This window comes from Mauremys reevesii, linkage group 1 (assembly GCF_016161935.1).
Source record: "Mauremys reevesii isolate NIE-2019 linkage group 1, ASM1616193v1, whole genome shotgun sequence".
Taxonomy (NCBI): Eukaryota; Metazoa; Chordata; order Testudines; family Geoemydidae; genus Mauremys; species Mauremys reevesii.
Window position 1 is genome coordinate 126,357,010 of NC_052623.1, and position 25,136 is coordinate 126,382,145.

Sequence of the window (25,136 nt, forward strand, 5' to 3'; positions counted from 1 at the left end):
GAAGAAGGAGTGGGAAACTGAAGCTGGGTCTCCCACATACTAGGTGAGTGCCTTAACAACTTGGCTAAAAGTTATTGGGGGGGGGGGGGATAATTGCCACCAACTCCAGCCTTTTTTATGCGGGTTTAGACATGCTCAGAGCATGTCTATCAGATTGGGCACCAAAGGCAAGTTAAGCAGGGTAACATCTAGCTTGTGAATTCTGCTGGGGCTTACGGGTGATTTAAGCGCAGAGTTGCTGGCTGATGTAATGATTGAGGTGACTGTGCACTTGCTCACCTGCCAAAATATTGGCACTTCAGGGACTTTACGGGTCGAAACTTAGGTGCCTGTTGACTTATGTCACATAGCAGTCACTTGCAAGGCTGAGCAGGTGTTTTTGTGAATGCCACTGACACCTAAATTTTGGACTTGGATGCCTGAAAGAGCATATATGTGCCTGAGTCCTTGTGAGTATAGCACTTAGTGTTTGGGGATCCATGAAAAAGCAGTGTGTGTTTTTAGCAGTTGTGACTCCCCTGTGCTTGTTCTGGGGTCGTGAGACTTTCTGTAGGGTGTATGAGAATAGCATGGCTGTGCTGTTACCAGCATAACATTTGTTACCACATTTTAGATGTTCTCACACTTTCAGAACCATTTTTTGGTTTTTATTTTCAGTGCCCAATTAAAATGTATATAAATGTGCACAAATATATGCACTCTAAATAGCAGAGATCAGAGATGGGAAAAGATGCCTTGGCTCATGTAGTGCACCCTTTTTTATTTTTAAAAAAATACAAGGGCTTTGTCCAGTCCTTATTTGCATGTTTAGAGCAGTAGCTTTTACCACTTCCTTTGGGGACACAGCCTAATAGCTCTTATTCTCAGGAAGTCTTATCCTAATATTCAGCCTAAATTCTTGCTTTTTAATCTCGCACATTACTTTTAGTTACTGTCTTTTGCACCCTACTTCCTCTCCTACATTGGTATTAATAGCCTACGAATAAAAAGATATGCAGTCACCTCTCTCCACAGACTTTTGCTCAGTAAAGTTTAGTGTATATTTTGTTCCTTTGGCTCTTCCCTTGTAAGCCAGTCACTTCTGCCCCAGTCACTTTTTACTGTTTTGATTTAAGAAATCGTGAGATCTGTAGTTTCTCAAGTAAAGTGGTGGAAGCCACATCACTTTGGACACTTATAAATTACACTAGACCAGTGGTTCTTAAAGTTGGTCCGCCGCTTGTTCAGGGAAAGCCCCTGGCTGGCTGGGCTGGTTTGTTTACCTGCCGCATTTGTTTACCTGCCATGTCCACAGGTTCGGCCGATCGCCAGGGGCTTTCCCTGAACAAGTGGCGGACCAACCTTGAGAACCACTGCACTAGACCACTAGACCAAGCACTAGCAAGTACACTGTAGAGAAAAATCCTGCGCCTGGAGGTGATAATGAGGTGACTTCCTCCTGTCTGTCTTCTGTGTGTTTTATCTCCAAATATGGATTGCTCATATTGTCTTGAACTGTGTATACAGTCCATGTAGTAGCTTGTCTGAAATCAAGCACTCCAATTGTGTGTTTGGATAAAAGTTTTGTATGTGTTCAAATACTGTAGATCTAGTTTCTGTGCAGTTTTGTGACTGAGTTTAATTTATTTTCTTAAGCAGGGAAAACTATTTCTGTACTTTGCATGGACATATATTGAAGTGAATTTTCTCCACTGATTCCTCTTCTGGAAATGTAGCCTTAAAGGGTTAAAATACAAAGTCTCTGCTCTGAGGACCTGGTGTCCTCAATGATCTGCCAGTATCTAATTAGTGGCAGCACCTGTAACTAATTATTCATTTTCAAGCAGTCCTGTATAATTGAGGGGGGAAGGGGGGTTTCCTCTCAGTTGTATCTGTGTATGTAGGACTGTAAAATCGTACCCTGACAAAGTACTGCTTTAGCTCTACTTTGTTTGATGCGGGAAAAGGAAGTTGGTGTTTAGCCACTGTCTGCAGCCTGGAGGTATGGGGAGCGGCAGAAAAGAGATGTAGCCTTCTGTATTTCAGGGCTACTAGTTCAAAGTGCTGAGGTTCAAAGTGTGCTTCTGTTTTGGATTATGAAATGGTGTTGACCCAATTATTTCTATATAAATTATGCCCATTTTAGTCTTTAATTACCATTTCTACAAACGCAAGCTGAGCTCTGAGAATAGTTATCTTCCTTTTGTGCATCACCCAAAGTTCTGCAACAAAATTATATTCTTGTATACTTTTGTGCAATTCCACTGTTTTGAGAGTTTGCAGAGATATAATCGGCTGGAATTTAATAAGCAATGATGCTGCTGCAAAAGAATAATTTAATCTATCCTCTTAGCTGGGCTGACTACAGTGTTAACAGGAATAAAATGCAGTAAGTTTTTCGTCACTGAAGTCAGAAGACCTGACCTTGAAAACATATGGGGAGATGATCTGATTAATAAGATGCCACTTGTAATAGTTCAGCATCTCAGATTAGGGCCACACTTGTAATTGCTCTCCAAGTGAGTGTTTAAACTTGGTTGTCTTTTTGGAAATAGGAATTCATCTCATTAGCTGTTGCAATCAGAAAAATAGCAGTGCACATTGACTGTATATTCTGAATTGTTTCCCTAAGTGGGAAGAAACAAACTCCAAATCTGTCGTGAAAATGTTTGAGTTTGAGATAATAGACACGTAATATCTCACTGGGGAATAGCATGCCAATTATCAAAACCTGGGTGAATGGAAATATAATTCCTAGAGGAAACAAGGTGTCATGGACTCTTGAACTGTGGGCCTGTAACAGCATAGTTAGTTGTTTATAGCAGTCCCCAAAAATTAAAGGAATTAAATATTCCCAGAGTGAGAGCCTTGGAGAAAAACAAGGAGGAATAAGTAAGAGGATCTAAAATTAAAAAAAAATGTTTTGTTTACCCATCTGTCACTAAGCAAAACCTTGCATTGATATTTTTTTAAGTTACCGTATAAGCACCTTTTGTTTCCTAAAACCCTTAACTATAAAACTTACTGTATTTAACTAATAGTCTTGAATTTGGAGATTTGAAAGGTTTTTTGAGTCTAGGGAATCCTTGTTATGCACATCCTCTCAGTTTGGAACTGACCCTACATTTTCTGTGTGTGTTCTGTAATATTATCTCTTTCACTTAGTGGAAATCCGTCTGAAACAAGTGGAGAGTAGAATAAAAACCTTTTCATTGCAAATATGTATCTTGGCATAAAATGTGTGGGAGATTCACGATAATTTGGTGTGACTATGGGAAGTGGGAATGTAGTTATATATAATATGGCTTGCCTAGTCTTGGGACATTGGCTCTCACATCTGATCCTTTAACGTACAGTGCTCCCAGCAGTAGAACTGCCTGGTCATGAGACATCACCTGCCATGGAGTATATCAGCATGCTGAACCCACACCTGTTTTTACAGGATTTGTTACATCCTTTGGGTAGGATTTCAATACTGTTTTCCTACACTTGAAGATCCTGCTGTTCACCTGCCCTCCCACTCACTGTCTAGTGCTTCTCTTCAAGATGTTTCTGCCCACTTCCTTCAGCGGGAACCCAGGCCATTTCTGAGATACTCAGGAAAATGGAGCTCTGACTCCACTGGTGCTTTATCAGTATTGCTTTCTCTTCCTGACCATTCTGTAGGATGAGTTCTCATTCTCAAATCTATTAAATATCTTTGGCAAATGGAGGAATCTCTGTGAAGGCTCAGATTGACTCCAAATAGGTTCCCATGGTGGGGGATCCATGAGGATTACCGTTTAGCAGCCTTCTCCTTTCCGAACTCAATTTCTCCCTGCCACTAATGATCCTGGCCTGATGGGTGATCGCAGTTCTTGCACAGATGTTCTGGAAAGCAATAGCCTCTACTCAGGCTAAATAAAAACAAGTCCTTTCAGGTGTTCTGAAGACTATAGTGGGTACTTAGAATTACTTATCATAAGCCTTTGGAAGTAGTGTCTTAGTTTTTACAGCCTGTAATACCCCTGATGGAATCTGGGAATGATGAAGGTAAAACTTCCCTGAACTTGGCATTCTTGAAGTAAGTCAGCTCAGTGACACTAGTACAGGGATTGGCAACCTTTGGCATGCGGCTCGCCAGGATAAGCACCCTGGCGGGCCGGGCCGGTTTGTTTACCTGCCGCGTCCACCGGTTCAGCCGATCGCAGCTCCCACTGGCCGCGGTTCACCACTCCGAGCCAGTGGGGGCCGCAGGAAGCGGCACGGGCCGAGGGATGTGCTGGCCGCCACTGTGTACTGAAGGCTGAGGCTCTCCATGGGCAGATCTGATCTTTGCTAGTACTGAGAAGCTAGGCAAAGTTCTCAGAGTACATAAATCTCTCCAGGAGATGATGGATGAAGAATGGGATGTCTATGATAGGAAATCCTCTTTAACTTGTCTGTTCTGGAAACTTTTTGTCATTCAGAATGTGTCAAATGTCATGCTACGATTTCTCCTTTGGTAGAACCTTATAAAGCTGGGCTGATACCTTGCAAGAAGGTAAAGTGTCCCTAATGGACTCTATGAAAAATACATTCTACCTTTAGTGTAGATTGCTTCAACAGAATTGACAGCCCCGGGGGAGAGGGGTGACTTGGGGTGGAGAAACTGCATTTGCTATAGAGTAGATGTAGTGGCCCATAACTGTTCCCTGGAATTCAGGCCTTTTTCTCTGTGACCATTTTTCTTATTTAGCAGAAATGGGCAGTGGCAGGAGTAATGGAAGGCTGTAAATTCAGGGCCACATCCCCATGTTGATGACTGGCTAGCTAACACTCACTCTGAATTAAAAGCCCTGGTAGCAATAGCAAGTGTCTGGGTGTGTACTTTGAAGGCAGTGAGTATAATTATGCACAAAATGATCATCTTGATTCCTTCCTTGGTGGATTTACTAATGTATCCAAATGGACAAGGTGTTTCTATCTGGCACCAGAGTGGTGAAAAGCTGGGACCATATTTCAGCCTCTTATCCAGCGTGGTCTTAGCGTAGCAGTCTTCACATATTCTGGGTGTTAAAACATCTTGCCTGGACTATTTCTGTGTGTATACTTTCACGGTACCATTCAATCATTTTGTTTCTGAGCTGGTGGTCTTTACAAGACTATTCCATGGATCTCTCCTGAGGAGGAATGATGAAAACTTGGGAGTGAGGGTTCCCCACAACCCTCTCCCCTCCTACTCTAAACATACACTGGACAGTAATAACATGGTATCCTGCAAGGCTGAGAAATTTGTTGGAGCACCACTGTGCTCCAAGGATGTACGGCCTGTTATGGAGAGAGTTTAGTCAACAGTCTCACTCTCCTGCCTTTGTGCAGGGTCTAATACTTGCTTAGCACCTTGCTTTACCTGTGTTCATGGTATGACATTTGAGAGGGAGAACTTCATTGAGTTGCTCTTTCCATGTGAAACTATTGCAGTGTACCATACTCAGAGGACATTTGTGGGCTAGTATAGAGAGGAAAACCCTAATGCATTGCCACATTCAGGTATGAATTAACTTCCTTTTTCAGGAGGGCCTTGCGAAGGGGTTGAGTTAATTTCCTTGAATCTGAGAAGCAGGCACTCAGTAGTAAAGGATCTGACTCAGTTTCTTTTCAAAGGGATTGGGAAGCATTGGGTTTTCTGGGTTTGTTCCGCTGACACATTGCCTCCTTGGTTCATGGAACTTTAGCCTGCTGTTGAATGATTTGATAGCTCAGCCATTTGAAACTTGGGTTCCCGTTTGGTTCCTTACTCTAAAGACAAAGTTCTTGGCAACTGTTTTTTTTGAGGAGAGCTGCAGGGTTTTTTTGTTTAATGGAGGGACCCTTTTGTTTTCTGTGTAGACGGGGAAGTGGCTAAGCTGTTCTCCCAGCCTGCTCCCCAGAAGTTAGTTACTTTTAGATCTCAAGAACCATACTTATTTGAATCCTAAAGTGTGTGTGACTCTGGCACCCTCTTCCTAGTGGCCTAAATATCCAGGAGACTTGCTTGACAAGATGAGACCACCACATTTTTGGGATGAAAGCTTACTCTTCTATGACACCGTTAGCCTTCTGGTTGGCAAGAGCAGAATGTCTTTCATACAAGTTGTGCAGGGCAGCGACTTGCGCTTTTCTGCATACTTTAGTGTAGCAATACAAATTGTATTTAAACACATCTTCTGATGCAGTGTTTGGACTGCCATTCTGAGATTGCTCTGCACTCACACATTTGATCTTGGAACTGATTTGGTGGTCTCACTCTGTGGGGCTCACATAGGATAACCTTCAAGGAGGATTACTCCTAGAAACTGACTTCCTCAGAGGACAATCCATGTACTATAACTTGAATTATAGAGGAGCTGAACAGATGTTTAGCATCATCCTGGTGGGACCCTTTTTGGTTTTATATTGTATCTGGGAATGGGCAACAGGGCATGGATTACTTGGTGATTACCTGTTCTGTTCATTCCCTCTGGGGCACCTGGCATTGGCCACTATAGGAAGACAGGATACTGGGCTAGATGGACCTTTGGTCTGACCCAGTATGGCTGTTCTTATGTTCTTAATACCCTGGCGTAAAAATGTATGGAACTTCTGACCTGTTAGATGCCTTTCAGTCTGTTACCATATGGGTGAAACATCCAAGCTATGTTAGTGGTGTAAAATTTTTTGCTCATGGCTACTGTATTTACAGTTATTGCTGGACTCAGACTGGAATATAACAATATTGTTAACTTAAGGATGTTGTCCTTTGAGCAATGAGTTGGTTTTTTTTTTTCCCCCTCTACAGGCTGGAACAGAGGTGTAAATCCACTGTCTGAGCTATTGTAAGAAAGCTCCAAGAAACCTAATTAATAGGTTAAAAAAACAACCCCATTTTAACTATGGAATTGTTTTCATAGTTGTGCTAAACACTTTAGAGCTTAGCTGCTTTCTTTCCTTTCTCTATATCTGTAAATGAAAGTAGCTATTATGTTGGCCATTCCAGCTCATATCTCTCTGTATAAGCCATAATTAAGTTTGGCATCTCCTGTCTACCAACAATCTTTGCCAAATGCAGACTAGGCTTTGTGTACTATTTCTATTATAGTGCTGTCCCTTGACATGTTTATCCCCTTCAGGCAAATGTTTATGTTGCACTCTTTAAACAGCTGAGTTCATAGCACATAAAACAAGGCAGTTCTATCACAGTGTAGATTTATAACTGATCCCAAACTTTCAGCACCTTTAACAATTGCTTAAAAAACTCAACTGACTATAAAAACAAAACCAGCAGCAACCACTCAAACCATCTATTAAAAAGCAAATGAGGAATAGTACCCTATGCACACCCAAGAAGTAGCCCTCCAGCAGTGTCCCTCTTTGCAACATATCCAGAAAGTCAACAGATTAGATCTATTTCAAACCAAGGGGGAGCAAGCTTCAAAGCCAGGAGAGCACCCTGTTGTAGAGAAAGCCAGCCCTTTTATACTGAGGGGATTTTGGCTTGAACATCTCTGGTGATTTTTGTCTGCTACGGTATGGCATGAGGTGACATGTGAGTACCAAGCCATTTAGGGCTTTGTTGGTCAAACCTTAAACTTCAGTCTTAGGGAAGACCACGATAATCTTCATCAGCAACTATCACATCGCCAACAGCTAACCCTAAGGGCACATCTTCACTAGTAACTTTAAAGTGCTGTTGAGGCAGTGCTTTAACGTGGCTGTGTAGTCGCGGCATCTCCACGAGGGGAGTCGCTACCAGTGCGGGAGCGCTGTCTACACTGCCGTGTTACGGCGCCGAAACTTGCAGCGGTCAGGGGTGTGTTTTTTCACACCCCTGAGCGAGAAAGTTGCAGCGCTGTAAAGTGGCAGTGTAGATGAGGCCTAAGTCTAATACCCCTACAAACACACTGCCCCAGAAACTTATTTAAAGTGGAACCCCTCCAACTCTAACACTTTTGGAGTTCTTCAGAGTCTCATGCCCAAAAGGATTCATATAACAGTTCATTGGTTTGATGCTAGCCCACTCTATGCTTATTTTCTATGTGTAGTTGAAATTCTGCAGGGCTGGAAAATGTGAGGAAGATCTCCTATTGGGACACAAGCTTAAGCTGGGGTGTGGCTGCTTTGTTTCTACAAAGCTGCTTCAGTGTGGGAAGAGTCACTATTTCAGTTATTAGCTTCAGATGAATCTTGCATAGTAAGGGCCAAGTTAAGACTAAAATAGCCATAGATGTGATAATTGTTTTCTTTTCTTGTATAGTTCAGTTCATAAGTTTAGGATTATATTACCCATTGTACACATTACATTAACGTTATTAGCAGTTGTTTTACTTTAGCGTGTATTAAAACAAACTTGGCAACACTGTCTCCTGCACAAACTTACACAAATGCCACCTCAGCCAAAAAAGACTTCAGTAGAATAGATGTCCTCACACAAAGAATTTTGAAGTCTTAACTTTAATAATGCAGTTTTTCCCCTCAATTTCTCTGTGTATAAATCTTTCTCTTTAGAGGAAGGACATCAAAGGTATGCTTTAAACATAAATTTGCTATTAAGATTACATTCTGTAAATTCAAGCCTGTAAAAATGCCTAGCCGTCCCTCCCTGTCAATCTCGGAAGGAGTCCACGCTCCCTTGTCTCGTTCCGCTAGAAGCAGTCTGGAACAATGGGAAATTAGCTCTCTCGGGTGTCCAGGCCCTCTGAGGGGGCTGGGCAGTCATCAGGCTCTGGGGCTCAAGCCCTCAGGCAAGGGGGAGCTCCAAATAGTCTAGGGCTCTGGCAGAGCAGTGAATAGTCTACTCTCAGGCAGGGCGGACACCAAGCAGTCTAAGGTTCAGGTCTGCGGGCAGGGCAGAGCCATTAATAATCTAGCCTCCTAGCTCTGGTGGACAGTAGACTAACACAGGCCTCCTGGCCTAAGGTAGGGTGGCAGGAGGATCCGGCACCACCCAGCAATCTGCCCAGGGCCCGAATAGTGACAGGGTGTTTTGCTACTGGGTCAGTGGGGAATCCAGCCACAACATGCTGACCTGTCTTCAGGCAGCACTGCAGCCAGACTACTATCAGCTGTTCCTGGGCTACTCCCATCCCCCCCCCCCCTCCCCCGGTGTACCTGCATCCAGGGGTCATCCTCCATCTCCTCAGGAAATACCGCCGATGCTAGTACCAGCAGCTTCTTGGGATCTGGAGTGGTGGGGCACTCTGGAAGCTCAGGCAAGTCCTTGGGACAGCAGAGGTCCTCCTTGGCATCCCGCTCCAGCAGTAGGGGAGAAGCGTCTGTCTCCCTTGGCAGCTCCAGCCCGACTGAGCTGCAGGGTCAGCCTTTTATACTTCCTGTACTACTGTCCTCCTTCCGGGGGTGCAGGCCTGGCTTCACCCACCAGGGTGTAAGTGGCCGTCCCTGCCTGTCGTGCTTGGAAGGAGGCCACACCCCTTTTGCTGCAGAGCCCTCTATTGGTTTTCAATTTGAGATTTCGAGTAATTTAACAATTCCACTAGAATTCAAAGCCTTCTGAAAGGCTCCCTGTATTGGAAATTCTGTTTATTCCAAGGACTTTGGGTAATCTCAAGAACCATTGATAAGTGTTTAATACAAACTTTTCTAGTCTTTTTTTAGCAGTTTTTATAGGAAGGAAGTTTTCATTTCATTCATACCAGCTTACGGTATGGACAAGCAATTCTGGTACAGCAAACACTTTAATGTGGTGCTGCTGCCTTTCAGTCAAGCATGGTGAGGAATTGGGATACAGAGGTGCAGAAACCCAGTTTAGATGTCCAAGATCCCTTAATTTTGTGAGAAGGCTATCACTTTAATTAGTCAACTATTAATTTTTTATTACACTGTCACTGGGGCATATAGACTTGTAAAATGTGTTTGGATTGATGCTGACACTTTTTGATTGGACTGTCAGATATTTTAAATGATTCTCTTTTTTTTCTTTTGGCTCAAATTTTCCTTCCTCTCTCTTCTTGTCTTCTAAACTTTTAAAAATAGCAGCCTAAAAAATTTTGGATTATGAAACCAATGATGCAGTCATAGAATTGTTATTGACACTGTCACTTTTCAGACTTTTGAAAGGGCACTTCTGCTATCTAAGCTTTTCTTTTAAATAAAGCTCTGGTCTAACTATTTAAATTACGATTCTTCAGTGTTTGTCTGAATACCCTCAATATAAAATATACCCTTACATGTTCACACAACCCTCTTTTCTTTTTTCTAAAGGTTTGTACTTATATCTGTCTCCCTGTCTTAGTCTATTGCCATCTTATTTCTGTGCTTCTGCCCACTCCACTAGCAACTGCCACCATGGCAACTCTTCCTTTAGCTGAGCAGATGGGATATAGAAAGCAACCAGTGTTGAGCAGGTTGAACTTGCTTCTAAGAAAAGTTTGAAGGGGACATTTTGTTTGTGATTAACTCTAAGAATATTAAATCTCATAAATAGAGTTCGGTGTGTCAGGCCACTACATTTTGTTTGTGATTAACTATTGCTAGATCACCAGATATTTACATACTTGAAAAAACTCTTCAGAGAAATCCTGCTTTGTGTGCGACTAGCCTGCCGTGAACCAGCAGGATCCACAGAGACTTTGGACATGTCTGCACTGCCCCGCAGTTTGGATTACGTTGGTGTGAATAGCAGTGTGCACCAAAGTGCTGCATGGTAACTCCCCTGTGTGAATGCTGCAGATGTGAACTAAAAGGTTCCTATTTTTCATTTAATGTTGTCATTTTAAAACAGGACTAATTGAGGCAAATTAGGAACTTCTTAGTTTGCGCCCGCAGCATCACACGGAAAAGTTACAGTGCAGCAGCTTGGTATGCGCTGCTATTCACACCCCCATAGTCCAAACTGCAGGGGAAGTGTGTAAGCAAGTTCTTTGATTGTCTGGTGGAATGGATGGTATCAACTTTCTTTCTGTCTTTAGGATGCGTCAGGATGAAACGCCACAGACATCTAAGCACCAGTGACAGTTCAGACAATGAGAGTAAGTAGTATGCATTAATCTTTCCTTGCATTATCACCCTCTTGTGGTTTCCTCCTGTGGTTTGAGGGCAAACTGTTTTACCTCTTTTGTATAACAAAAAACAAGTTTTATTTCCTTTCCTTTTTTGCTTTTCTCCAGACTTCAAAATACTGAAATCTATTATCTTAGAGATGAAATTACAAAACCCTGATAATTTCAGGAAGAGAATTTGAATCTTGTGCAGAATTTGAACATAATGTGTACATCTTTCCTTTGCAGAGAAAATTCCATAATGCAGGAGAGCGTGCGCTCTCAAGAGGAAAATTGGATGTAGTCAGAAGTGTGTGTGTGTGTGTGTGTATGTCTGTGTATATGTATATAAAATATTTTTTGAGCCATGTGTTTGTTATGAGGCCCTAATTCTGTAAGTTGATCCATGTGAATGATTGTCTATCCCTGTGCAGAGCCTCAGTGGAAAAATTGTAATTGTAGGGGTAGAGAACAGTTTGTGGGAGAATATATATGTATCTGAAAATACTTCACTTAGGATGTGTTTTTACACTCATGTTAAGTGTGCCTAGAGATGAATAGGACATCCTTTTTAGCATTTATATAAATGGCAATTGGGCTCCACGGGGGTTCAGGATTCTACCCATGCAGATCAGCTTGCAGGATTGAGATTGAAATGGAAAAGATATCTACCAAATGTCTTAAACCTTGTCTTAATTTTCTTGGCACTCTTTTGGTTTATATTTTTGTCTTTCCCTTTGAGATACTGAGTTGTGGATCTAGAGGCCCTGGATCAAATTGTGTAAACTCTTCAGGGCAGTGACTGATCTGTTTTTATTAAGCATTGCATAAATCTATGACACTATAAGCAGCTGATGTTGCATTTGAGTCACACAGACATGATAAATTGCATCACAGATTGAGCCAGTATCATCTTAAAAACTTGCAGTGCAGTGACCAGGGGCGGCTCTAGCTTTTTTGCCGCCCCAAGCACAGTACCCACCGCCGACTCTGTGGGACCGGTGGACCTCCTGCAGGCAAGCCGCCGAAGGCTGCCTGACTGCTGCCCTTGCAGGGACCAGCAGGGCGCCCCCCGCGGCTTGCCGCCCCAGGCACGCACTTCGAGCGCTGGTGCCTGGAGCCGCCGCTGGCAGTGACAGTGATTTTTGTGCATCTCTGCACTTTAGTTTAACACTATCTTGATTCTCTAGTCTCCCTCAGTCCTCCTGTACTCTTGCTCCCTTCAGTATTGCCTCCATTGGGTGGAAAGCTAAGTTCCCTGTAAGCTGCGTGGCTGCATAGCAGGCTCTCAAGGGCCATGCAGGCAGGGAGAGGTGCCCCTCCCCTGGACTGGCCCTGGCGGAGCTGCTGGGGAGAGGAGAGGTGCCACTCCCCCATCCCCGAGCTGCTGTGGCAAGAGAGGGGTGGGGGGAGTTCTCTCTCCCCACTGCAGCCCTGGGGCAGCCTACACCCCAAGCCCCTCATCTCTGGTTCCACCCCAGAGCCTGCACCCCCTGCATCCCAACCCTCTGCCACAGCCCTGAGCCCCCTCCTGAACCCTTCATCCCCAGCCCCGCTCCAGAGTCCACACCTCCAGCCAGAGCCCTCAACCCTCTGCCCTAGCCCTGAGCCCCTCCTGCACCCCAATCCCCTCGTCCCCGGCCCCACCTGGGAGCCCTGAGCCCCCTCCAGAGCCTTCAACCTCTGCACTTCAACCCTCTGTCCCCAGCCCTGAGCCCCCTCTCACACTCCAAACCCCTCAGCCACACCCTCACCACAGATCACCTCCATATGGGTGCACATAACAAAATTGATTCCGCACATGGATGTAAAAAAATTAGAGGGAACTTTGCTGGTGGAAGGGAAGGAATCTGCATAATCTTGTCCTCTCTGCTCTCATCTGGTGTGTATCAGACAGATCAGGGAATATTCTGATCACTGTTTAACTTATTCTTTCTGAAACTACACATATTGAGAAGAGGCTGTGGTCAGACCTACAGACTTCATGAGAGTTCCTGTTTGGGTACAGCTGACCCAGAAAGATGATTCAAGTCTATAGTGCCTTGTAATATATTGAGGAATTATGTGAAATTCAGTGGGTTACAACTAAACTCTGGTATTTTTTTTTTAAAATAGGTCCTTCCACTTCCTTTTCTTCTTGTTCCAAATACAGGAGTAAATCAAAAACTCCAGCAAATGAACAAAAGAAACCTGCTGAGGTGAGAACAATGGTTAAAGTTTAGATTGTGGTAATCTGATTATTTTGTAATGTACATATTTTGTCTCTAAGCTTTGAACTATGGGTTTTGGGGGAGAGAGGCGATGCTGTTAACTGTAAAATCTTTCAAATGAAACTGCATGCTCCCAGTCCACAAATAGGATGTTTGGATAGTAGTATGGAAGTAGTGGTAGTTGGGGCCCAAATTGGCTGCTGGGGCTGCAGAGAACAAGGTGACCCGCATGATCTTCTCCCGTGAAGGTTGATCCTATTTTGAAAGTGAAATACTTACATTTTGGTGGGTTTTTTGGGAGTATAAGGCTGGCTGGTAAGGGGCAGGGGTGCCCTCTTTAGAATGGAACATGGGGACACTTAAAAGGGCAGGATAGGAAAGGACTGTATTTACTCTGTCGTCTCCTCACTCTTTTTAATTCCAGCCTCATCCCTTCAAATCTAGCTGTTAACTCTGCCATGTGCCCCTGCTGCCTCACCCTTTCTACACGCCTGTCACCAATTGGTTCCACTCCCCTATGCTTGACCATGTCAACCTAGTCCATCCCCCGGCTGGCTGAGAACCTCCCTAAGACCGCTCAGCTCCCTCCCGCCCATCTCTCACCTTCTCAGGAATATCGAACATCTATGCTTATGGGCTGAGTACACTTCCACTTTCTTAACCTCTTACCCTACTTCCCCAGCATCAGGACATGCCCCACTCCACTGCGCACACATGTACCCCAACCTCTGCAGGTGAGAAAATCCATCTTTAAACACAGAACTCTTCCCTCTCCTATCTGGCTCAGAACTCTATTCCCTAATTCAAATCTGCACTTTCTACCAATGATTGGACCTGGAGAAGCAGGAGCATACACTGTAGGGAGCCCTCTGTAGGGCTGAAGAGAATTGACACCATAGAAACCTGTATTCCCTGGTCTCTGCTTTCTCCCTCTGTTAGGTAGGGTGACCAGATAGCAAGTGTGAAAAATCAGGATGGAGGAGGGAGTAATAGGTTGCCTATATAACACAAAGACTCTAATATCTGGATGGTCCCGATAATATCAAGACATCTGGTCACCCTACTGTCATCCGAGGTCTACATGCTGGAGGACCAGACTGCATAATTGCCAGAGGCTAGAGCAGCTTCAGGCACACTAGCCCACAAGTGATAATGCAGTATGAGAGTCATTCTACAAGTATTTACCGTGAAAGCTGTGCCATTAAATGTGGGGCTTAGCCCCTATGGCCTGCTTTCCCCTGTTTGGAAGCATTACTAAGTCTGACATTCTTTCTTAGGGGCTGAAGTAAACTAATCATTCCTGTGAGGGAACTATTTTTCTGTTCACTTGTTGCCAATCTTGTGCCACCTCCACCCCCTTAATCCCTTCCAAAAAAAACCCCTGAAAAACCACAAATGCTAATATGTGCTGGTGTGACTATTGATAGCTGAGGGAAGTGTGAACTGACAGCATGGGGAAAATGTTTTAATTCTTTAGAACTTAAACCAGAGATTCATGGCTCAAGGTAACAATGTATGCTGTACAAAATGATAGGCTTCTTAGCCACTTACTGTGATGGGAGTAGTATAAATGTCTAGATTGGGTTCATCCAGGAAAACATATGCAGCAAAATTCCTCTATATTTGCAGGGGAGCACACACAGTGAAATGCTGACTACATTTTGTGAATGGACAGTGATTGTCTGTCCTTGTGAGAATTCAAGAGCAGGTGGAAGTCCCTTAATTAAATGCTGCTTACTGGCTTAATGTATTTGGTTTGGTGGGAAAGGGCAGTGTTTAAAATGTGTATCTTGTTCTCCCAAAGTTAGTTTTTTAGCAAGTGTTAATTAAGTTCCCCAATGTTAGTATATGTTTTAAAAGAGAAACTGAACAATTGTTCTGAAGCATGGCGGAAGATTGACGAACAGTATATGTAGTGGCCTGTCATTTGCACTGCCAAGAAAAAGTCTGTCTTTTTTTGGTAAAATGTTTCCTTATGAAATCACACCCTTCAATAATATGCTTAGATTCTAGTTTTAACTACTGAAATCTTGCTAAGGATTTGCTATGTACAGTAATTCAGCCTTCTTACCAGAAAGGCGAATATGAACTGCAATGAATGAGAATATTAATGTCTGCCACTATTTTAAAAATTCTGTAGCATTATCCCTTTACCCCAGGCATGCTCTTACCACCCAGATCCCCTGGTTCCTTAAGCTGTGACTCTCCCATGTCTTCCTGCAGAGGGACTCTCCTATCTCTGCTGTTTTTGCTCCAACTCCCTTCCATCTATTTTTATACACATGTACATATGAACAACAATAAATATGAAGACTCATCAAATGTATAGCTGTATGTAATAGCTATTGGAAGCTAAAATTAGGCACGTGTCTCTCATACTTCAGTTTCCTTTATATGTTACATTTTCTCTCTCTTAACTGTGAGTACGTATCTTTAGCCCAAAAACATGCACTCAGTCTTATTGGCAAACCAAACCATGTTCCAAGTATGAATCTCCTTTTTCAATGAAGCTAGAGCAGAGGTAGGCACGCAAGCTGATTTTCAGTGGCACTCACACTGCCCGGGTCCTGGCCACCAGTCTGGGAGCTCTGCATTTTAATTTAATTTTAAATGAAGCTTCTTAAACATTTTAAAAACCGTATTTACTTTACACACAACAATAGTTTAGTTATGTAGTATTGACTTATAGAAAGGGACCTTCTAAAACCATTAAAATGTATTACCGGCACACGAAATCTTAAATTAGAGTGAATAAATGAAGACTCGGCACCCCACTTCTGAAAGGTTGCCGACCCCTGAGCTAGAATGTAGTCTGATGAAAAAGAACTGAGTGTCTGAACTTCATCAGACCAACTGTTCTAATAGTGCTTGAAATCCTGCTTTCCTGCTATAATGTTTAAAGGGACATTCGCAACTTGATTTAAAAAAAAAAAAAATCTCAAGGTCAAAAATACAATGTTCTTGTAGAATGTCCTGATTTTTCATTTCTTTTTTTAAACCCTCCTTAAGGGAATATTACCAAAATGCTTGGGTCCAACCTCAACCCTTTCCCCCCGCTTTCTCTCTATGCATGTGACTTTCAGTTGTCTCATAGACTTCAAGGCCAGAAAGGACCATCATGATCATCTAGTCTGACCTCCTGAACAATTCAGGCCACAGAACCTCACCCACTCACGCCTGAAATAGACCCCTAACTGCTGGCTGAGTTACTGAAGTTCTCAAATCATGATTTAAAGACTTCAAGTTACAGAGAATCTTCCACTTACACTAGTGACCCATGCCTCATGCTGCAGGGGAAGGCAACAAACCCCCAGGGTCTCTACCAATCTGACCCAGGGGGAACATTTCTTCATGACCCCAAATATGGCCATCAGTTAGAGCCTGAGCATGTGGACAAGACCCAGCAGCCAGACACCTGGGAAAGAATTCTCTGTAGTAACTCAGAGCTGTGTCCCGTCACCGGCCGTTGGAGATATTTGCTGCCAGCTGTTGCAGATTGGCTGCATGCCATTATCATACCATATCCTTATCATACCATAAACTTATCAAGCTCAGTCTTCAAAACAGTTCAATTTTTTGGCCCCCACTATTCCCTCAAAGGCTGTAGAAGAACTTCAGTCCTTGTTAGAAACTGTCATCTAATTTCAAGCCTAAACTTACCGATAACCAGTTTATATTAATTTTTTCTTGTGTCAACATTGGTGCTTCACTTAAATACCAGAGAGGGGGAGGAGTTATTTACCCTCTGATGTATTTATAGAGAACAAGCATCTCCCCTCAGCCTTCTTTTGATTAGGCTAAATAAGCCAAGCTCTTTGAGTCTCTTCTCATAAGGTAGGTTTTCCGTTCCTCTGATGATCCTAATAACCCTTCTCTGTACCTGTTCCAGTCTGAATGTGTCTTTCTTAAACATGGGAGACGAGAATTGCGTGCAATATTCCAGATACAGTCTCACCAGTGCCTTGTATAATGATACTAACACTTCCCTGTCTGTACGGAAAATCTCTCACCTGATGTATCCTAGGACTGCATTAGCCTTTTTCATGGCCACATTGCATTGGCAGCTCATAGTCATTCCATGTTCAACAAATATACCAGGTCTTTCTCCTCTGTCACTTCCAACTGATAAATCCCCACATTATAGCAAAAATTCTTGTTGCTAATCTCTAAATGCATGACTTTGCACTGTTAAATTTCATCCCATTTTTATTACTCCAGTTTACAAACTCATCCAAATCTTGTATGATATCCTCTGTATTTGCAATATCTCTCAACTTTGTGTCATCTGCAAATTTTATTATAACGCTCCCACTTTTCGTGCCAAGTCATTAATAAACATGTTAAATAAGGCAGGTCCCAAGACTGATCCCGAGGGAACTCCACTAGTAATCTCCCTCCAGCCTCACAGTTCACCTTTCAGTATGAGCTGTTGTCGTCTCTGCCTCCTCAAACAAGGAGAGCAGGTTGGTCTGGCAGGGTCTACCTTTTGTAAAACCATATTGTATTTTGTCCCAATTACCAATAACTTCTATTTCCTTAACTATTTTCTCTTTCAAAATTTGTTCCAAGACCTTGCATGCAATTAAGATCTAATTTGGGGGAGAGAGGCGATCCTGTTAACTGTAAAATCTTTCAAATGAAACTGCATGCTCCCAGTCCACAAATAGGATGCTTGGATAGTAGTATGGAAGTAGTGTGGAATAGGCCTGTAGTTGCCCAGATCACCTCTTTCCTTTCTTGAAACTAGGGACTGTATTAGCAATTCTTCTGTCATAGGGTACAACCCTCAAGTTTACAGATTCATTAGAAATTCATGCTATTGGGCTTGGAATTTCATGTGCCCGTTCCTTTAATATATTTGGATGGAGATTATCTGGGCCCCCCGATTTAGTTTCGTTAAAATGTAAATTTGACGTCCACCTCAGATGTGGTAATTTCTACTTCATTATCCTCATTTCCATTAGCCACCCTGCCACTATAAGATCCTAATTTTCCTTATTAAAAACTGAGGCCAAGCATTTGTTTAGGTGTTGGGGCATGCCTAGATTATCTTTAATCTCCACCCCATCCTCAGTGTTTAGTGGTCCAACTTTTTCTTTGTTTTCTTTCTATTTATGTGGCTATTGAACTGTTACTATTGGTTCTAATCTCCTTTGCAAGGTCCGGCTCTGCTTGGGTTTTGACAGTTCTCACTTTATCCCTATGTTTTCTGACCTGCAAGAGGTAGCTTTCCTTGCTATCTATCCCATCTTCCAGTCCTTGTAGGCTTTCTCTTAATCTGTATGAGATGCGTGCTCATCCAGATTGGTCTGCAATTCTTCTCTACCAATTTTTCCCCTTGCTTGGGATGCAGGCTTCAGATAGTTTCTGCAATTTTGACTTAAAGTAATTCCAAGCCCTTTCCACATTCAGATCCTTGTGTTTTTCAGGCCAGTCCACTTCCCTAACTAATCTCCTCCTTAATATTTTCAAGTTTTCCCTTTTGAAATCAAGGCCCCCAGTTACAGATCTAAACACTGAGGATGGGGTGGAGATTAAAGATAATCTAGGCAGCCAAGAACTTGCCGGAAGCCTGGAGGGACAAAGTGGCTGACCGGGGTTGCCAGAGGACAGGAGACAGGAGGGGCACTGTGCCAAGGAGGAATCACCCAAGAAAGACAAACCAGAGCTGGACCCGGTATATCTGTTGCTTAGTGCTGTATGGGGCTGAGAGTACTGGGACTGGTAACTTTGCATTGGGAATAAGAAGGGAAGCTGTAGCTAGCTAAGTGGGAGGTTTTCACTCTGTGTGGATTTTCAGACAGTGGCAGAAGAGGGCACCAGAGGGGTTTGTTAGGGAAAGTTTAATGGCACCAAAGATGACTAGGAGCACCTGAGACTCACTGCCAGACTGGAACTTTGCCCAAAACTCTTAGTGTAGACACACTGCTCGGTATCTGCCCTTTCGTATTGTGGTACCACTGGGCCTGTGGGACCTCGTGTTGGATGTAATCCTGTTTTACTGCTCCCCCTATATTCCCCCCCCTTGGTTTTTTTCTCCTCCATTCATCCCTCTGTAAACAAATATTTCCCTTTCCTATATTTATTCTACTATTCCAATGTGTACGTTTACTCCAGGGGGGTTGGAACAGGTGCCCTTAGGGTGGAAGGTAGTTTCCCTGCTGCATTCCTGCGCAAACCTTTTCTTGGCCAAAACTGCCTGCAGAAAGGACTCCATCTTGGAAATGAAGGCACTAAATTTACACACAGTATTTCATATGGACATATCTGACTCTGGTACGCTGAGATGCTTTGTTGCCATACCAACCTTTGCTCTTTTCATGCAAGTTACCCAGTTTCATAACCTGGACATATGAAGCTTTTATGTAGAGTGATATTGGGAGAATTACCTGCCACATGAAATCATAGGGCCTGATTTTGCAAGCTGTTGATCACTGTCTGCAAGCGTTTGTGCACCTTTCAAGATCAGACTCTGAATGAGAAGTTGGGCATGATTCCCTTGAGAACTTATAAACCTCTTGTGGGTTCCATGTATGAATGGGCAGTGTGATGGCATATTAAATTAAATGTTGATAAAAGCAAATTAATGCACAGTGAAGGAAAAAACTTCCAGCTTAAGTGTATTAATTCAGGAAGGCAACCTGGGCTTAGATAACTCAATGAAGACTTCTGCTCAGGATGCAGCTGTGGTCAAAAACACAGTGTTGGGATACATAAGAAATGGGATGGTGACTAATATGGAGACTGTTATAATTCTTTTGTGTAAATCTGGGTGACCAGTCACAGTACTGCACAATTTTCCAAATGAGGCTGCACCACTATCGCAAGAAGGATACTGTAGAACTACTAGATGGAGGTTCAGAGACGGGTGATGAGAATGATCAAAGGCCAAGGAAGAACTCTCATCTGAGGAGATGAGATGAATAAGAGGGGACATGATACAAGTATAAAAGAATGAATGGTCTACAGAAGGTATTTTTAGAGCTTCTGTTCTTCCTGTCTCATAATATAAGAACAAGGGGATATTAAATGAAATTAAAAGGGAGGACATTCAAAACTGATAAAATTATTTTTCCATGCTACATGTAATTAGACTGTGGAACTAATTGCTGTAGGATGTGGTTGACACTAAGAACTTAGCAAGATTCAGAAAGGATTTGGACTGAAGCCAGTCTTTAATTACTAGAGGCCATGATGGGCCCTAGGGTGGAGGACTGATTACCATATATCTATCTACTCTCAGGCTCTTGCACCTTCTTTGAAGCATCTGGTAATGGTCACTATCAGTGATGGGGTACTGGACTAGACTGATCTTGAGTTTGGTCCAGCATGGCAATTCCTATGTTCCTATAAAGAAGACGATAAAGCAGCAATAGCCACTTCTCCAAAACTAGAATCTTATCAATTATAGTCAAGAATAAAATTAAGTATTTTATGGATGAATAAGGGAGGATTATGAGTTTCCTTGGAACATCATTTTGGGGCAGAGTTCATGGTACTTCGGGTGCCTTGTTTGAGAAGTGCAAACTTAACACAGCATTTCCTGGGTTTTTAGCTTTCTTAAACCCTTTTAGAGTTGTAAGTCAAACCACTGAACCACAACTTCAATATTGAAGCAGTTTTTATGTGGGAATTGCTTTGTGTCTTTAGACTCTGAACACTTAAGTGTCACAATCCAGAAACCATGTATCTGGTTCACTTCAAATTTGGTAGAAAAATTCTACTTTGGCTCTAGAGATAACCCACCAATTTGAATGATTTTATGTAAACTTAAGTGGGGGCAAAACTGGTCCTCTAATTGAAATTTATCACTTAAATACCAAGATGCCAAGAGCCTTTGAAACATGAGACAGATATTAAAGGACATAGACATCTGGTCTGTGCAGAATTATAGTGTGAAAAGAGCCCACTGCTGGGCCATGCATGCTTTGCAGCTGTCCATAATGTGCAATTGGATGATACAAACACAATTTTTGGTAATGCATATATGTAGTTCCTTGGGAAGCCTTCATCTCAGAGCAGTATGGTCCCTACAGAGCCTCAAACCTTAGTAAACAAGCAATCTTTGGCTGTGTCTATTGGAGAGCATATCTTATACAAGGATTAGAAATGTTCAAAACATTAATATGTGGGAATATTATGTTCGATATTCTTATTACAGGATAATTGTTTTAATTTCTAAGTAAATAGGTAAAAAGTAACAAGAAATATCAAACTAGGGAAGATAAATTGTGATATAAATAGGTTGCACCCTCTCTTCCTGAGGGTGAGGGTTAATGTAATAAAAATGAATATTTTGCCTAGGCTTCTAAGTGTATATTCTAAGTGGTCTTTTGGTACATATCCCTTCATCTTATTTTAAAAGGTTTAATAGCGTTATTAGAGCCTTCCTGTGGGGCCCTGATCAACACCCAGGATTATTGTGTTTTGTTGTTTTGTTTTAAACAACACAAACCTCCAATTCCCTGTATGCAGGGGGTGAGGTGGGTGGGTTGGGCTCCTAAACCTACATAATTACTATTATGCTTTTATCATGTCACAGATAATGTGGTGGAACCAATTTGACACCTTTGTATCTATGTGGGTGGAAACTGAATGTACATTAATGCATCCAATTCCCCCCGTGGACCTCCGCAGTTCCTCTTTTTGTCCAGTGGAGAAAAATAAGGTGTCTTCAGTGGTGGCTGAGATATAGATCTGGGCTAGCCTAAGAGGGATCAATTTCATCCTTGCTGTCAAAAACACCTATTTGAGGGAACCCAGAGTTGCAAATTGGGAACAGACTTATAATTTGGAAGAACTGGCTGGGCAGAGGCATCCTTTGGATTTCCCAGATAGTCAGTGTTGAGGGCTGTCCCTTTCCTAATGCTAAAGCAATGTCATGACCTGCTACCCTCAGTGAAGTGGCAGTAGTTACAATGAAGACGCTTGCTGAAATATCAGTTTGAGGTCTCTGGGCCAGAACTAGTGGGTACCCTGGAAATGCTTCATAAACTCCCCAGGCCCATGTCCACTGTGTATACTTTGTTAATGAAGAGAAATTCCTTTGGTTTGGAGTTTTGTGAAAATGCAGGAAAGAGATTTGAGTCCTTAAAAAAATCTGTGTGGCAGAGCATATTACATAATGTTAAAAATGCCTCCGTCTTAGGCTATGTTTGGTACAACAAACAATTTTACTCAAAATGGATTGGACACCACAGAGATTGCACAAGATAAAGGCCTTATCCTCTTTGCTGGCACTTTAACAAAGAAAAAGGAACCTTGATGCTTATGCTATGGGATTGTCCAACAGTCAGGCAGCTGTGGATAGAGATGGACATGAATTAAAATGGTGCTTGGTTTCAGCTGCAAAACCTCTGCTGAAAAGTATATCCTGGGTTATGTACCTGCTACGCTGGGTTTAACCCCACGACAGACTTTAGTCCTTGGGTGTGGCAATGATCACTAAGCACAGGATTTTACAAAAGGTTCTGCAGGGGAATGTGCTTTTAGTAGTTAGACTTCAGCCCCTCTTCCTCCCCAGCCTCTTTGTTCTCCTCCCCATGTCCCCCTCCTTGTTTCTTACCCTTCTGCATTCCAGTATGGCTGCTCTTTTCTCTTCCTCCTCAGTGCCTAGGTGCCATTCTCTTGTGTGCTGAATAATTTTGGAAGCTATCGTCTCAATATTGGTGCCTGCCAGCACAGTGAATCCCCCACTACTGGAAGGAGCAGGTGCAGGGAAAGTCTTACTCCTCCTGTAGCCCTAGGATTGAACATACTCATTTGCTTTGTGGGTTGTCGCCTGTGCAGTTCGTTCCCCACATAAGTGCAGCAAAAAAAAAAATTCTGCGCACAATGTTTTAAAATTCTGCAAATTTTTTGTCAAAATCACACTATATAATCATGCCAGTTTGAATTATTTTGGTAATTTATTTCAAAATGCCTGTCAGCAAGTATGTCTGCAACAATACAGAGACACACAAAATCTCCCCCCGCCCCCCTCCCCAGGAGAAGAGAGTTAAAGAAACGCCTATGACAACCCAGTTCCTGTTTCTGTCTACCTCCCCTCTCCCCGCCCAGCCAGGGAGCCAGACACCCACAACCCCTCCCCCTCAGAGCCCAGCTGCATATGCCTCAGAGCCCAGGGATCCAGAGGGAGAAACAGCCTGATGCTCAGTCCCAGGCTTGCATGGAGTTTCCTGTGTGTGCACTGCCCTCTCCTTCCCTCAAGGCATGCGTGGAACTGCAGCTGCTGGTAACCCTCTAGCTCCCTTCTTCCCCCCCCCAGCAGTATCTTGTGTGCGAGAGCCAGGCTCTGCTAAGTCCAGCGGCCCCTAGTGGCAGCCAGCAGCACTGAAGACCATTTCTGTGGGGGGAAGGAAATTCTGCATGCACATTAATTTCTGCAAAATTCTGCATTGCGCAGTAGCACAGAATTCCCCCAGGAGTAATGTGCAAACTGATTTTCAGAGTCTTATAACTTGGACAGACATGGGCAAACTTTCACTGGGATGGTAAAAGGCACAACCCTGACACCAGAGCTGTTCCCTCTTAACGAATTTCAAATCCCTGTTCCAAAATATGGAAATGCAAGAGCATCTCATAGTTGTACTAAACTTTTTACCCAAGCAAATGTATTTTCTCCCCTAACCCCATTCTGAGAAACCACTGAAACATAAAAAAAACAGCCTCAGGTGCAGGCACCTGGCATTGAAAACTTCAGTCCATATTTTGTTATAAGCAACTAACAGGGTCTGTAACAAGAAGTGTCCAGCAACCTTAACTATGGGTGGCTCCCCTGCGACCCTGCTCCTGGCCCTAGCTCAGAGGTAAAGCGGATGGGGGAGGGGACGTGAGATCAAAAGTTTGGGGACCATTGGGCTAAGGTTTCATTGAGGTTTGCATGTAAAGCAGGACTAAAATCCCTCCCTTCATGCTTTGAGTCCCTACAAACTTTCATTCTTTTACTAATTTCACTTCTCTTACAGAGTGCTCTGGGTATAAATACGGATTTATTTTTTTTGTCCAGTAACACACTGATCTGTTTCTAATTACTGTAATTTTAAACTTATGTGCTACAATAGCAAATTGTGGGCATGTGTGTTATAAATAAGATCATCTCATCTTTCAGGAGACTTGTAAGAGGCAGACAACTGTGTTTATTACCTTCAGCAGTTTGGCAAGACAAGCATGTGTCTATTTAAGAATAAAAGGCATAGATTTGCCTTTGGCATTAAGCAACCTTTCAGGATGTTATGCTATATTGTAATCTTTGTTTCATGCATAGAATATCAAATGAATGACTAAACTGGGGGCTGCTGAAGCACTTGCAGAGCTGCTGTGTGGCTTTGCCCGATAGTGAATGAGATTGATACTGGAGAACTTGTTCCTATAAGGCTACCTAGGATGACTAGCCAAATACTACTACCACAAGGGATCACAGACAGTGGTTGTGGAACAGCTTTGTGGGAAGGACAGTCTAATGAAAAGGCAAGGTTAGCAGAAAGGATGGGAGGAATTCTATAATTATCTATATGGAGAATATACAATGAAGTGTATACAGTGATTTGAGCATGTAAAGTGTTATGAAAGAGCTTGTTAGTGGAGCACAAACACAGCCTTGTTTTCCCCACTCTTCTAACTGACACTTTCTAATTTAGATTTATTTTATTTTATTTATTTATTTTTATTTGTCTAGTAAAATGGCTTCTTGAAACAACCACATCAGCATAGCAGCTGCTTCTGTTTCCAATTGAGTTGACTGGTATTTGTGGCTCTGGTTAGACTATTCTGTATATTTTCCTTACTAAAATAAACAAAAATAGTACTTGATTTTGAGCTTGCCTTTCTTTCAGGTAGGGAGGTGCTTAACTATAACAACAGTTAAGGACATGCTTTACAAAAGATATTTCATTAATGAGATATGACCACATGAAGATTTTTATTGAATATTTTCTTGTTGTTACTGTTTGTTTTTTATTTTTTTGGTGTAGGA

The 25,136-nt window shown here is 42.7% G+C and overlaps 1 protein-coding gene across 5 annotated transcripts in view; it reads left to right on the forward strand.

Annotated features, from left to right (window-relative positions):
• Positions 1–25,136, forward strand: part of JADE3 (jade family PHD finger 3) — an 87,781-nt gene that overhangs the window by 28,010 nt on the left and 34,635 nt on the right. For 4 of the 5 annotated variants that reach the window (XM_039482978.1, XM_039482993.1, XM_039483003.1 and 1 more), the window contains exons 2-3: positions 10,884–10,943; positions 13,068–13,150. In XM_039482978.1, coding sequence (XP_039338912.1) covers positions 10,884–10,943; positions 13,068–13,150 — 143 coding nt within the window. Of the gene's footprint in view, positions 1–1,302; positions 1,428–10,883; positions 10,944–13,067; positions 13,151–25,136 lie in introns of those variants that run through there. The other variant, XM_039483013.1, reaches the window with a different exon arrangement.